Source organism: Choloepus didactylus, chromosome 4 (assembly GCF_015220235.1).
Source record: "Choloepus didactylus isolate mChoDid1 chromosome 4, mChoDid1.pri, whole genome shotgun sequence".
Lineage (NCBI taxonomy): Eukaryota > Metazoa > Chordata > Mammalia > Pilosa > Megalonychidae > Choloepus > Choloepus didactylus.
In genome coordinates, this window is record NC_051310.1 from 107,705,258 (window position 1) to 107,721,405 (window position 16,148).

The window sequence follows — 16,148 nt, forward strand, 5'->3', positions numbered from 1 at the left end:
AAATTGGTGATATCTGATAAAGTGGAAGATGTGTAAAACCCCACCATCTAGCATTGCTTCTCTCAAGTTTCTATCATTGAACATTGTTTTTCAACTGCAGGTTGTGGCTGAGTTTTCATTGGTCAAGAAATCAATTTAGTGGGTTGAAACAAACATTTTTTTATACTAACCTTTATTTCTTTAATTAAATTCAGTTTTTTTTTTAGATATATTCATAGACCATACAATCATCCATGGTGTACAATCAACTGTTCATAGCACCATCATATAGAGAAGTAAAAAAAAAACTAAATGAAAAATAGGGTGGGATGGGGCGCCATCCCACCCGATTTTTCATTTAGTTTTTTGTCCCCATTTTGCTACTCATCCATCAAACACTGGATAAAGGGAGTGCGATCCACAGGGTTTTCACAATCACACTGTCACCCTTTGTAACCTACGTTGTTAAACAATCGTCTTCAAGAGTCAAGGCTACTGGGTTGGAGTATGACAGTTTCAGGTATTTACTTCTAGCTATTCCAATACATTAAAACCTAAAAAGGGTTATCTATATAGTGCATAAGAATGTCCACCAGAGGATAATTATATGGCATGTGAACACAGCTCTATAAAAATTGTATGGAAAAATATAAACATGGATAAAAGTGCTAGAGAAAACATGGAGTGAGGGATGTACATATTTACTGATGGTAAGGAGGCAGAATGGTATAGTCTCTGGAGTTCAGTGGGGTGGTTCCACACAAAACTAAGCATGTGGGTGCCATAAGGTCCTGCAACCTCATTAGAGGACATTTACTTGGAGGATCTCAGAGCAGAGACATGAATGGACATTTGCACACTGGTGTTTATGGAAAGAGTATACATGACTTGCAATGGGTGGAGGTGGCCTAAGGGTACATCAACTGAGGAACAGAACGGTGAACTGTGGTGTGTGCATACAACGAAATATTGAGCTACTGCGAGAAGGAGTGAAGCTGTGAGACACGCAACAAGGTGAATGGAAGCTGTAGACAGTATTTTGAGTGAACTGCGCCAGAAACAAAGGCAAACGCTATAATGCCTCACCAGTATGGACCAACTACAATGTATAAACTCAGAATTGAACTTTAGAGCACAGCTTATCAGGGGAATGCTTATTGTAACGGTCCCTAGATTACAAGCTCTTAACAGCAGTCACATCTATTCCTGAATTGTAATGGCTATCTCCAGATTCCAAGAAGCTGTTCCCGTAGTATATAACCTAATCAATCCCTGGAATTTTGGGTATCTGTGTGACACCTGAAACTCAGAGCTAGAACTCAGCAGATACGAATGTCAGTATTAGCACATACAGCAACTGTTAAAAAACCTGAAAAAGAATCCAGACTTCAGCTAGAGATATGAATGAAGCAGATATGGTTAGGACTAGGGCAAATCGAGCAAAGGGTAAAGGACAATACTGACTGCGTTTTAAAACTTCAAATTCCATGTGAGACCAAGGAAAGAGATGTTTAGTTGGTGCAAGATCTATATTTCCTAAACAATTTAACTCACACAGTTCATTCAAATACCATAATTACATGGAACTTTGAGTAGTAAGTGAGACATGGTAGGTTTGATAGGTTAGTGTGAAATAGCGACACATCCCAAAGTAATTTGGGCAGAGAATAAAAATATATATGCAGGGCCTCCCTGAGGAGCTGGGGGAAATGCAGAGGTGTTGGGCTTCCTCACCTGGATTGTTACTGATGTTCTCCCAAACATTGAGGATTGGCAGCTTGATGTGCCAAGCCCTCTACCATAGGACTTGCCCTTAAGAAGCTCATCATTGCAAAGGAGAGGCTAAACTTACTTATAATTGTGCCTAAGAGTCTCCCCCTGAGTACCTTTTTGTTGCTCAGATGTGGCCCTCTCTCTCTAGCTAAACCAACTCAGAGGGTGAATTCACTGCCCTCTCCCCTATGTGGGATCTGACTCCCGGGGTGTAAATCTCCTTGGCAATGTGGGATATGACTCCAGGGGATGAATCTAGACCCAACATCTTGGAATTGAGAACGTCTACTTGACCAAAAAGGGGATGTGTAATGAAACAAAATAAAGTTTCAGTGGCTGAAAGATTCCAAATAGAGTTGAGAGGTCACTCTGGTGGGCATTCTTATGCACTATATAATAACCCTTTTTAAGTTTTAAGTTACTGGAATAGCTAGAAGTAAATACCTGAAACTATCAAACTGCAACCCAGTAGCCTTGACTCTTGAAGACGATTGATTGTACAGCAATGCAGCTTCCAAGAGGTGACAGTGTGATTGTGAAAGCCTTATGGATCGCACTCCCTTTATCCAGTATATGAATGGATGAGTAGATAAATGGGGACAAAAAACTAAATGAATAAGGTGGGGGGGGGGTGTTTTAGGTGTTCTTTACTTTTTTTTTTTAATTCTTATTTTTATTTTTTCTGGTACAAGGAAAAGGTTCAAAATATAGATTGGAGTGATAAATGTACAACTATATGATGGTATGGTGAACAACCGATTGTACACTTTGGATGACTGTATGGTATGTGAATATATCTCAATAAAATTAATTAAAAAAAAAAAAAAAAAAGAATGTCCACCAGAGTGACCTCTTGACTCCATCTGAAATCTCAGCCAGTGAAACTTTACTTTGTTTCATTTCACATCCCCCTTTTGGTCAAGAAGATATTCTCAATCCCATGATGCCGGGTCCAGATTCATCCCCAGGGGTCATATCCTGCATTGCCAGGGAGATTTACATCCCTGGGAGTCAGGTCCCACGTAGAAGAGAGAGTGGTGAATTCACCTGCTGAGTTGGCTTAGCTAGAGAGAGAGGGCCACATTTGAGCAACAAAGAGGTACTACTCAGTGGGAGACTCTTAGGCACAGTTATAAGCAGGTTTAGACTCTCCTGTGCAGTAACAAGCCTCATTAGGGCAAGCCCCAAAATACAGTGTTCAACATTCCAAACTGTCAGTCCCCAAATGTCTGTGAGAACGTTGGCAACAATCCAAGTGAGGAAGTCCAACACTTCCGCATTTTCTGCCAGCTCCTCAGGGGGAACCTGCATATATATTTTCATTCTCTGCCCAAATTATTTTGGGACGTGTCGCTATTTCACACTAACCTATACAAACCTACCAGATCTCACCTCCTATTCAAAGTTCCATGTAATTATGTAGTAACCTTTATTTAATGAGATAGAATAGAATAGGATACACAAGAACAAAATGCACATAACAAAGGTAGGTATAGCTTCATGAACATTAGTTTCCTTTATTTATAATGTATCCATAAAAATAGGTCTGTAATAACTGGGTTTCAATGTAAAATTTATTTCTTGCTGTAGACTGTGGTCAAAAAAAGTCTGAAACAAATGCCCCAGAGAATCTGTTACAAATATGGATGAAAAAACATATACAAAAAAGTTCTTTGTGCCACTCTGCAATAACAAAAAAAAAAATGGAAATTATATGTCTGCCCATGAAGAGAATATTTAATTACAATCTTACAGTGAATACTATATAACATGAAAGTTAATGAACTAGAGCTACAGGTATCACATGGATAAATCTCAAAAGCATAATGGTAATAGCAACTTCCAGAAGATAGGTACAGTATGAAACCATTGATATAACATTTAAAAACATGCAAAACAACTATTATATATTACTTAAGGATACTGATGTATATGTGAAAAAGGAAACAGACATGCATGGGAACAAAATCCACCAAATTTAGAATCGTGGTTATCTCTGCAAAGAAGGGAGGGAATATGATGGAGGAGGGTATACAGGAGGCCTCAACTATATTTGAGAAGTTATTTTATTCCTTAAGCTAAATGGTGGATATACAAATGTTGGTAATATTATTTTCTATTATTTTGGGAATGTCTGCAATGTTTCGTAAGTTTTTAAAGGGGAAAGACATATAAACTAAAAATATATTTGGTTTGAAATTTATGAAATTTTAAAGAAAAGGACTGGCAAATTTAACTATAATACATATATACATACATATGCACATACATATCTACATACATATAATAACTCTTTTACATCAGAGAACATCAGAAAAGAAGGTTCAAGAAGATGAATTAGGCAGTGCATTTGTTTCACCCCTTTCCCAAGGTACAAAGGGTATGGCAATAAAAATACACTAAAATGAATAAATCCATGGAAATACTAAAAACAAGAGAGTTATTAACAGACAAAATTTTTGATGACTGTGAGGAATCTGGGAAGCTTATGGGATCTTATTGGAGATAACCCTGAGTGGAGAAAACTGCAGTTCAGAGCTGGCAGGAGGGATGCTGCAGTGCAAATGCAGCAAGCAGCAATTCTTTCTGAAAGAATGCCATCATACTCCACATTCGGATTCACTAGATACAAAGAGCAGACATGGACTATGGTTAACTGTGGCTACTAGAGTAGGTGTATGATTAAAGGTAGGTCTACTTAACAGCTATTATTAGAATGTAAAAAAACTCACGTCACCTCCATCTCACTTCTACCCCTGCCACACACACACACACACACACACACACACACACACACACACACACAGACGCTGGCTGCAGAAATCCTCAGCTGGAGCCTCACGATATGTTTTTTACACAGAACGGAGTGTTTGTCGAGGGAAGATGGAGTGTGTTGGTGTTTTATCTATGAAGATGATTAATAACTGCTACAACTGAACCAGAGAGAAAACAGGAATGGCAGTTTCACCCAGCACAAAAGAAACTAGTCTTTCCATCCCCAATAGTAAAGTTTTATGGTTAAAAAAGGCCTACTCAACTGCACAGGAGACCCAAGCCACTACTTAGAGTCCTTCACTTAGGGATTACCAGACATTGGGGAAAATCAAAACCATGGGGGAAAAAAAAAAGCAAAGGGAATAAATATAATAATGACCCTGGAGAAAAGTAGAGATAATGAAAAATGGATCTTGGATTCTTATATATATTCACAATTTCCCAAAATTTATATGCATGACACTTATCATTAAATCTTTTTAGCTTTTAGAAATTAATACAATTTCCTTTTCCATAAAACAATTACTGCTGCCTAAGCTATAACAGCAATGATTAGACAAAATACTCAATGGGAAATTAAGAAAGCAATTTCCTGGATATGTAATACGCACTTTCAAAATGAAAGCCAAAATACAGACAGCAATCTGCTAGGGCCAAAAGATTTCTGTTCCCCACTCTACCAAAGCTTTTTGGATTCTTACCAAACCCAGTGTCCTGAGAATAAACTGAGTCCCAAGCAGTTCCTGAAGATACAGACACATAACAGATTAACCCAATCTGGATGTCTTTTAAAATAAACAGGCCAGTTCCAATGTTTAAATCTAACCTGGAGAGGGCCTGACAGAATTGAGGCTCTGGAATAAATCCATGTCTTGGAGAAAGTTCTGAAATATCCCAACCTCTTGGAAGATATATGCACCCAACTCAGATTTCCTGCAACAACTTCAAAATTAAACCTATCTATACAATAAGGTTAGGAATAAGTACACCACTTAACAGTGCACTTAATTCGTTACTGAGGAACTCAATGTCTTGAAAGAATTAAGAGTAAGATTGTGCCTTGAAAATGCTTAAGTGGAAAAGACCTGAATGAGAGATGAGAGAAAGAGGGAACTGAGCATGGAGAAGACGTGCAGGAGCAAACTCCAGGGACCTTGCAGGTCATGGACTATCTTAGATATTCTCAGAGAGAAAACCACTGGAATCAGAAACTTAAAGCAATGAAGCCTGGGAATGAAGGACCAGCAGACACTGCCATGCGCCTTCCTATCTGAAAAAGGAAACCCAGATGCCAGCAGCTTCGGTCAGAGAAGCTCTTATTCTTCCCCACATGGAAGGAAACCTTACTGACAAAGACATGTCATCCCAATGAAAGGAGATGGTGTAGAAATGTGAACCTGATGGGATCCTAAGGCATATGAATGTCTTTTTCATTTAATTTTAAAGATTTTTAAAAATTGAGCATTGTTCCATATGTTGGAGTAAAATTTTTTTAATGGTTATTTAAAAGGATAATACTGTTGAGGTCATTTAAATCAGCAAACAATTGGATGACAATGGCATTTAAAGAAATAGGGAATGCTCTGGAAATCCAGTTCCCTTTTGAATTTGTCTGATGCAAGATGCCTATGAGATATTTCAAGAGAGCAGTTGGATTTCAAGAGGTCTGAATCTTAGAAGAGAGTTCAAGGCTAGAGATAAAAATGTAATCATCACCAGTAACATAAAGAAAGTATTTAAAATCAGGGGACTGAATGAGGAGAACTTAGGGATAAAGGAAGGCACACATTTCATAATCTCTGCAAAATAAAGGTATTCCGAGGTTCATAAAAAGGAATCCATGTCTATGTTTCAGAGAACTGTACTGTTCTAGTTTGCTAATGCTACTTGAATGCAAAACACCAGAGATGGATTGGCTTTTATAAAAGGGGATTTATTTGGTTACACAGTTACAGTCTTAAGGCCATAAAGTGTCCAAGGTAATGCATCAACAATCGGGCACCTTCACTGGAGGATGGCCAGTGATGTCCGGAAAACCTCTGTTAGCTGGGAAGGCACATGGCTGGCATCTGCTCCAAAGTTCTGGTTTCAAAATGGCTTTCTCCCAGGACGTTCCTCTCTAGGCTACAATTCCTCAAAAATGTCACTCTCAGTTGCTCTTGGGGCATTTGTCCTCTCTTGGCTTCTCCGAAGCAAGAGTCTGCTTTCAACGGCCATCTTCAAACTGTCTTTCATCTGCAGCTCCTGTGCTTTCTTCAAAGTGTCCCTCTTGGCTGTAGCGCCTCTTCAAAACATCACTCACAGCTGCACTGAGTTCTTTCTGTTTGTCAGCTCATTTACATGGCTCCACTGATCAAGGCCCACCCTGAATGGGTGGGGCCATGCCTCCATGGAAATATCTCATCAGAGTTATCACCTACAGTTGGGTGGGGCACATTTCCATGATAACACTCAAAGAATTCCAATCTAATCAGCACTAAAATGTCTGCCCCACAAGATTGCATCAAAGAATATGGCTTTTTCTGGGGGACATAATACATTCAAACTGGCACATGTACCTTAGAAGAACTGGTTAGCTTAGCTGTAATGATGAGTTTATCTTTCAGATGAATTGGAACTGAATCAGTTATGTGGTGATTTATATTGAATGACTTGATTCCACTATTGCCCCAGTTGTGTTCTTCTCTGATGGACTAGGATGTACTACAACTTCTTGATCTGTTCTGAAATGTCATTTTAATTTGCTCAGATTTAAAAAAGGATGTGAAATACTAATGGAATCTAAAACAAATGTTAACTCTCTCTATCTAAAACACAAACCCCAAGGCCACACACTTCTGACAATAAATATATTTACAATAAAAATCATAAATTAGAGATGAAAAAAAGTGCTTAAGTGACATGCAAGGAGAACCACTGCAGCTTTTTCTGTAGCTTTTAAAGAAAGAAAACTTGTTAAAAGAACAAATAATGTTTTTATAAATCATTTGAAGTCTTGTTAGCCTGCATCATATCATACAGCTGAAGAGCTGTATTTCTTGTAGTCTTCACAAATGCACAAGTATAAAATACTTCTCAGCATTAAATTTGGGCAAAACTATTACAGCTAACCAAATTTGTCTTCAGCATTCCAGAGTCCTCTTTCTATAGTTTTGACCCCACAATGCTAACTCTGTTCCTTCTGCTCACGTCAGCCTGCTATCATTCTTATGTCTTTTTACAAAGTCAACAAGCAAAAAAGGACACTAGAGATAATCTAGCCCAGTTCTCACATTTCAGAGACAAGCAAAATAAGGCCCAGAGAGTTAAAGCAATTTACCCAAGGTCACACAGCTAATGAGAGGTGAAACTGAGACAAAAACTAGGCCTCTGATCCCCTGTGCAAGTTTCTTTACACTATTATCAAGCTGCCTCTATAAAAACTGCCAAGAATCTGATCTTTACCTAGGTCTTCACAACTCCAACCTCTCCTCTCTGTGCCTTTTCCCTCTTGGTGCAACAATTCCTCAATTTTCAGTCATCAATAGTGTTTCTTTCCTATAAATTCTATGTCTAGGACAAAACAGGCAGTATTCATATACACTAGCTAGTCCACTGATTGATAACACTTTAATTCTGTTTCATATTTTATACTTATCCTTTAAAATAACAAACACCTCCCAAATCAAAATATTATAGAGCTGAATAAATTATATCTTCAATCTAAATTTAGAAAAAAACCTAAATGACCTTAGATTCTTACTTTTCACAAAGCAATGCTATAACATTTGTTTCATTTTCCTTAAAATAAAAGCCAGAAAGTATGTATCTATTCCATTTCAATACTCACCACAAAAGTTATTTGATTATGTCGCAGGTTAAGTTCAGTTAGTGAGTCAAGTCCATTAAGATTATCAACGTGACTTAAAAGGTTCCTGGCAAGATTTAATACTCTCAAATCACATAAATGATTGACATTTTCAATTCTGGTGATCTGTTGAAACAAATGGTGAGGAATGATTAATAGGCATAAATCTCAGATATGCATGTTGAGAATATCCTAAAAATTAAAATTCAAAGTCACTGGATTCAGTGACATGTCAATATGAAGACATTTAAAAACCTATTTCCAATTTCCTATGCTGCCTGTATTGCAGATAATATGAAGTCATTTAACTTGTGAAAATTAACTCAAAGGATATATTTCAAAATTTGACCATGGTAAGTACTTGAGGTAAATTTTGTCAAATAATCAACCAGGACATCATTTGGGGCCTCTTCTAAGTGCTCAACATTGTGCCAGGCCCCATGAAGACTGCAAGAAGTGTATAACTACTTACTAAATAGAAACTTACTAGGATCCAAAGGCATAAACTCACAATGTTTTGCCCAAGAACGACTGCCTTCTGTGATAAAAGAAATGATTCCAAGTTCTCCTTCTTAGTTCCATTTATACTGAATCTGACTGGGAAAGATCCAGTGGAGGTGGGGAATGAATTTTTTTTTTTTTTTAATTAATGGAAGGATTTAAGAGAGGAGATAGACAATGTTTAGTCATGGCACAATATAGTAGATATTAACTGTTTAGAATGAGAGAACTTGAATCATGGGATATGTCCTTGTACATAAGCACTGAACTGTACCAGAGGAGTTTAAGTTGTATTCTAAGGTGAAGGTAATTACGTAAAAGCTATAACACCATGACGTGAAAACAGTGCAACACAATTTTAAGCCCCACCAGTTGTAATACACCAAGCTTAGCACAATGGGATGAGTTTCTGCATGACATACAAGTAGAGGTCCTTGTGAAGGACTTCATTGACCTCTTAATAGAATCTATTTAATTAACAACGGAGTCCCACACATATACATATCTTTTAAACATTTAAAAATGAATTTAAAAACCACTAGATATTAGATTATCTGTATTACCATCACAGTATTGTTTGAAACTTTTTATCTTAAATTTGATTTGTAAAAACCAACTCAATGCCAAAAGAAACTTAACACTTCAAAGCAGAGACTCACTATAAGAATTTCTGTTAGATTTATAAAGTTGGAATTTGAACCTTCTCTTACATTGAAGAAACACCATCTAGATTCCAGAGAAGAAACCTAAGTACATATACTAAGAAACCTAAGTATATTTTACATTCAATAATATATAAAGGCAACATCTGACCACATTTTAAAATTTGTTCTAAGAGTTTTGGTCTAACTAATGCAAAATGAATCTAAATGACATAAAAATTGGAAAAGAAGAAACAATGTTATCAGTATTTGCAGTTGACAGATGTAAAAGAAGACATGGAGAAAAACATTTTTAAAACTAAATAGTGGGGGAGGGGCAAGATGGTGGCATAGAGAGGTGTAGAATTTAGCTAGTCCCATGCAGCAACTAATGAACAACCAGGGACAACTAGTAAATAATCTGGAACAACTACTGGGGGACAAACGTGACCATCCACACATCATACACCAACCTGGACTGGGTGGAATGGTTGAGATCACAGCATAAAAACTGTAAGAAAAAACTGTGGAACCGTGCCAGGAGCCCCCTCCCCCAACAGCAGGCTGAGCTGCAGGACCTCGCTGTGGGAGAAAGCAGCATTCCCAGAGCGAGCAAATATAGCGCAACCTAGTTTCAACTGGGGTTTTAATTAACAAATGTGGACTGCTGAATACAAGCTACAAAGATAGACAAACCCCTAACAAGCAGCAAAGTACCCTGAGGTTGTTGCCTGTGGAGAGGAGGTGGGGCTGAAGGAAAAAAAAATTAATTAAAAAAAAATACAGACCTTAGAGAGCCAGAAAACCTGTGCCCCGGGAAAGGGAGCCCTGATGGATGGGTGAAACTGAGGGGCTGTAGACTGGCTCGGAAAAGGGGCTTTCTTTCCCTTTTTCTCTCTCTCAACCTCAGTGGCCCAGTGAAGAAAGCCTCAGCCATTTTCAGTTGGCAGCACTCTGACCCATACAGCGGTGGAGTTAATAGAGTCAGAAAGACAAAGGAGTAATTTGAACATAGAAGATAACTCCAAGGGGGTGTATCTTCCCAAAGAGGAAGGAGGTGGGGCCCAGCTCTAGTGCCTGCCCTCCCTTCAGAAAGACCCCAGGGTCTGGGGGAAAACAGTCAAAACAGAAACCACCTAAGCTGAGAACTAAAAGGACCACACCTCTTTACACCAATTGGGAGTGAAAGGCTGACTGGCACCACATGCTGGGCAGGTTAGGAAAAGCACAGCAGCTACAGACCTCACAGAAAATCCTGTCAATCTTCTAAGACACACCCTCAGGGAAACTTGAAACTGAATATAGCCCCATTCTGAGACCTGAACCTGTTCTAGTCTGGAAAAATCTGTTTGGGGTAACCAAGGAAACCAGATGCCTAGACAACAGAAAACTACAAATTACACTAGGAAAAACAAAGATATGGCCCAGTAAAAGGAACAAACTTACACCTCAGTTGAGTTACAGTTGAGACATTGTTTCACTTTAATGAAATAATCAATTAAAGATTTTCAAATAAATATGCTAAATCAACTCAAAAACCAAGTCAACGAGTTCAGGAAAGATATGGCAAATGAGGTGAAGGATATAAAGAAAACACTAGAAGAACATAAAGTAGAAATCAAAAGTTTGAAAAAACAACTAGCAGAATCTATGGAAAGGCACAACACAAAAGATGAAAAACACAATGGAGACATACAACAGCAGAGTTCAGGAGGCAGAAGAAAACATTCTGGAACTAGAGAACAAGACACCTGAAATCCTACCCACAAAAGAACACATAGGGAAAAGAATGAAAAAATATAAGCAATGTCTCAGGGAACTGAATGACAAAATGAAGCCCATGAATGCATGTGTCATGAGTGTCCCAGAAGGAGAAGAGAAGGTAAAAGGCGCAGGAAATAATCAATGAAAATTTCCCATCTCTTATGAAAGACATAAAATTACAGATCCAAGAAGTGCAGCAGACCCCAAACAGAATAGATCTGAATAGGCCTACGCCAAGACACTTAATAATCAGATTATCAACTGTCAAAGACAAAGAGAGAATCCTGAAAGCAGCAAGAGAAAAGCGATCCATCACATACAAAGGAAGCTTGATAAGACTATGAGCAGATTTCTCAGCAGAAACCATGGAGGCAAGAAGGAAGTGGTGTGATATATTTAAGATACTGAAACAGAAAACCACCAACCAAGAATCCTATATCCAGCAAAACTGTCCTTCAAATATGAGGGAGAGTTTAAAATATTCTCTGACAAACAGACAATGAATGAGTTGTGAACAAGATACCTAAGCTACAGGAAATACTAAAGGGAGCACTACAGACAGATAGGAAAAGACAGGAGTGAGAGGTTGGAACACAATTTTGGGTGATGGTAGCACAGCAATGTAAGTACACTGAACAAAGATGACTGCAAGTATGGTTGAAAGAGGAAGGTTAGAGCATGTGGGACATCAGAAGGAAAGAGGAAAGATAAAGACTGGGACTGTGTAACTTAGTGAAACCTAGAGTGCTCAACAATTGTGATAAAATGTACAAATATGTTTTTACATGAGGGAGAACAAATGAATATCAACCTTGCAAGGTGTTAAAAATGGGGTTGTATTGGGGAAAAAATATAATCAATGCAAACTAGAAACTATAGTCAACAGAAACATTGTATTATGCTTCCTTTAATGTAACAAAGGCAATTTACCAAAGCTAAATGCCTATAAGAGGGGGACATAAGGGAGGGATATGAGACTCTTGGCATTGTGATGTGGTCTGATTCTTCTATTGTACTTTAGTTTATTTCTGTTGTTCCTTTTGTTGCTTTTAGCTGTCATTTTTTTCCTTTTTCTTTTTCTTTTGTCTCTCTCCCTTCTTTGACTGTTAATCCTTCTTTGGGAAAGAAATGGAGATGGCCTTATATACACAGTGGTGATGGTGGTGAATGCATAAATATGTGATTATACAGGGACCATCGATTGTTTACTTAGGACAGAATGTATGGTGTGTGAACAAAACCGTCTTTAAAAAAAAACAGGCTGATGAAGAAACCTTGAGGGCACTATACTGAGTGAAATAAGTCAGGCACAAAAGAACAAATATTTTATAGTCTCACTGATATGAACTAATTATAATATGCAAACTTATAGGCATGAAATATAAGTTACCAGGATATAGAACGAGGCCAAAGAATGGGGAGCAGTTGCTTCTTATGAGCAGAATGTTTAACTACGTTGAACTTAAGTGTTTGGAAATGGACAGAGATGATAGTAGCACATTATTGTGAGAATAACTGACAGTGCTGAATGGTGTGTGAATGTGGTGGAAAGGGGAAGCTTAGAGTCACGTGTGTCACCAGGAGGAAAGCTGGAGATTAAAATATGGGAATGTATAAAACAGTGAAATCTTGTGGTAGACAATGTCCATGATTAACTGTATAAACATTAGAAATCTCTTTCATGAACTAGAATAAATGTTTGACACTATAACTAGAAGCTAATAATAGGGGGGTATACAGGGAAAAAATATACCTTTTGCAAACTAAATACTACAGTTAGTGGTATTTTAACATTCTTTCATCAACAGTAACAAATGTACTATACCAATACTATGAGTCAGTAATGGAGGCGGGAGTGGTTTAGGGGTATGGGAGGATTTGAGTTTTCTTTTTTTTTTTTTTTTTTTTCCTTTTCTGGAAATGATGAAAATGTTTGAAAAATTGAAAGAAAAAATTAATTGTGGTGATGGATGCACTGCTGTGTGATGGTACCATGGGCAACTGATTGTGCACTTTGGATGATTGTACGGTATGTGAACAATCTAAATAAAATTGAATTAAAAAAAAAACTAAATAGCTGATGGAATTTCTTATTGTAGTAAAATATGGGTAACAAAACTTGTTATTTTAATCATTTTTAAGTATATAATTCAGTGACATTAATTACACTCACAGTGTTGTGTAACCATCACCACTATTTCCAAAATTTTTCATCACCCCAAACAGAAACTCTTACCTATTAAGCAATAACTCCTCATTCTCACCTTCCCCTGGTAAACTCTAATCTACTTTTATGTCCCAATGAATTTGCTTATTCTCTTTATTTCATATAAGTGGAATCACACAATATTTGTTTTTTTTGTCTAGCTTATTTCATTCAGCATAATGTTTTCCAGGTTCATCTATGTATGCTTCAAAATTTCATACCTTTTTATGACTGAACAATATTCCATTGTATGTATATACCACATTTTGTTTATCTATTCATCTGTTGATAACACTTGGATGTCCTTATTGCTATTGTGAATAATGCTGCTATGAACATTTTCATACAATTACCTGTTTGAGTCCCTGTTTTCAGTTCTTTTGGGTATATATGCTTAGGAGTGGAATTCTTGGGTCATATGGCCACTCCATTTTTAACTTTTTGAGGAATTGCCACACTGTTTTATAGTGACAGAATTTTAAATGTATGAAATCAGTAAAAAGCAAAATGAGCACTCAGGGGGAAAAATATATATATATATATATAAATTTTCCTGAGCTTAAGAAAATACAAATATATAGATTAAAGGGGCAGAATTGGCTTTATCATCTACCTAGTATGTCTTCCTCCTTCTGCTAATAGCCCTGGGCATTTCTTTTAGAAAACAAAACTACCCTTCTATAATTCAACATGGTCACGGTGAGACTTTCAAATAGAATGCATTTTGACAACTTGGAAAGGAAACACTGTTAACCTTAGTATATCAGGCCAACCTGTAATTTAAACAAACAAACAAACAAAAACACTGTGGATATTGTCCTTGCTTCTTGGTTTGCAATCAGGTCAGTCATGTGTAACATCTCTGAGGAATAGTCTGTTACTGGTGGCAGCTATGGACAAAGTCACAAGTATAGAGCAAATGATAGAAGCTTCCAGCAAAGGGTGGTATAAGGTGAAAGCATGGTTCCTGATTAGCTAATAAACTTCAGAGCAAGAAGAGATGATGTGAATATTGGAAAGCCCAATTATGGGTCACACTTATCAGAAAAAGGATCCCAAGATAGACTTCAGATCTTCTTCATACATCCAGGAAAGTGGAATACTCCCAAACTTTCTGTGTGTATAAGAGTAACTCAGACAGCTACGCCTGGATAAAGACAACCTCCCTACCCAGCAGTACCAAAAGGGCAAATGTATGCTTTCAGGCAAGCAATTACAGACCAACACAAAAACTAGGTCAGTAATTGAAAGTCAACCTCTCTGTTCCCTCCATATTCACCACTACTCACATAGAATCAATTGCTAAATCTTCATGTTTATACCTTTAAACTATTTATCCAATCTGTCCCCTTCATTCTAAACCTACTGCCACTAGTTTAGTTCAAGGCCCCATCACTTCTCATCAGGATTACTGGATTAGTCTCCCAACTGCTTTCCGTCTCCAGTTTCATCTCCCGCTATCTCCTTCCACTTCCATCTATTTTCCTGAACATCATCATTCTTCAAAATGTTTTCACACCCATAAGCCAATTATGTTTTATTTCACAATGAAAAATTTAAAATTTTTCTTTTCAATGGAAGTAAATTCAAAAGACAACATTCATCTAATTTTCTTTTAGTTTAGTTTTTTTTTTTTTTACTATCTGATGCTAATTTTTTGGAGTTGGACATTGTTTCATGTTAATAATTTATCTCCTGACTAAGAAACCTAAGGTCACCAAAGACTGTCTTCACTTTAAAGTATTCCAAATTTTTACTTATTTGATTTAGATATTTTGAAACAAGATTTAGATTTTCATTCAAAACATCCTTATAGTTACAGAACTTTGAGAAATAATTTATGTGGTTCAAATGGTTTAATATTAGTAATATCACAAACTATGCTGAAATTATAAGACATATAATACAGGTCAGCTAACAATGGATAGAGCATTTTTTTAACAACATGATGGTTGATAAATAATGCCTATATATAATATACAGATCAAATGCGATGTTGTTCATTTATCAAGGGTTCTTAAAGACCTTGAGTAATGCCCATGAAATGCCTAAAGGTATATGATGAGACAAAAAACTACATAAATATGTTTATTATTTCCCATATATACATATTTACAATAAACTTAAGAAAAACATTGCTACCATAAAATGTTTTCCTTATAGTTAAGAATAGTTGTAAAAACACTGAACCACAAGAGGTACAACTACTTTGAAAAACATTTCGGCATTATCTTTTAAAGTTAAGCATTTGAATAACTTATGACCCATCAATTTCACGCCTGGATATATACTCTAGAGAAAATACGAACTATTCAAAACAGAAGACATGCACAAGAATGTTCTTAGTGATACTACTCATAATAGCAAAAAAAAAAAAGTAAAGGAAACAAACCAAATATCCATTGATAAGAAACTGGAGAAAAAAACTCCCCTATAATAACACAATGAAACATACAACAGGGAAAAGAAATAAACTACAGCTACTTGATCAAAATAAGTGAATCTCACTAACATAACATTGTGTTCAAAAAGAAAACATCAGATGACAATATACAGTATGATACCTTTTTTAAAATTAAAAGACCATAAGAACACAAAATATATTATTTAGACATATATATATGTGATAAGAGCAACTAAAAAACAATGAAGAAATGGTAAA

The 16,148-nt window shown here is 36.7% G+C and overlaps 1 protein-coding gene across 2 annotated transcripts in view; it reads right to left on the bottom strand.

Moving 5' to 3' along the window:
- The window catches only part of LRRC49 (leucine rich repeat containing 49), a 256,724-nt gene that overhangs the window by 208,891 nt on the left and 31,685 nt on the right, over positions 1-16,148 (bottom strand). For both annotated transcript variants that reach the window (XM_037833528.1, XM_037833529.1), the window contains exon 7: positions 8,357-8,500. In XM_037833528.1, the coding sequence (XP_037689456.1) occupies positions 8,357-8,500 (144 nt within the window). The remainder of the gene's footprint in view (positions 1-8,356; positions 8,501-16,148) is intronic.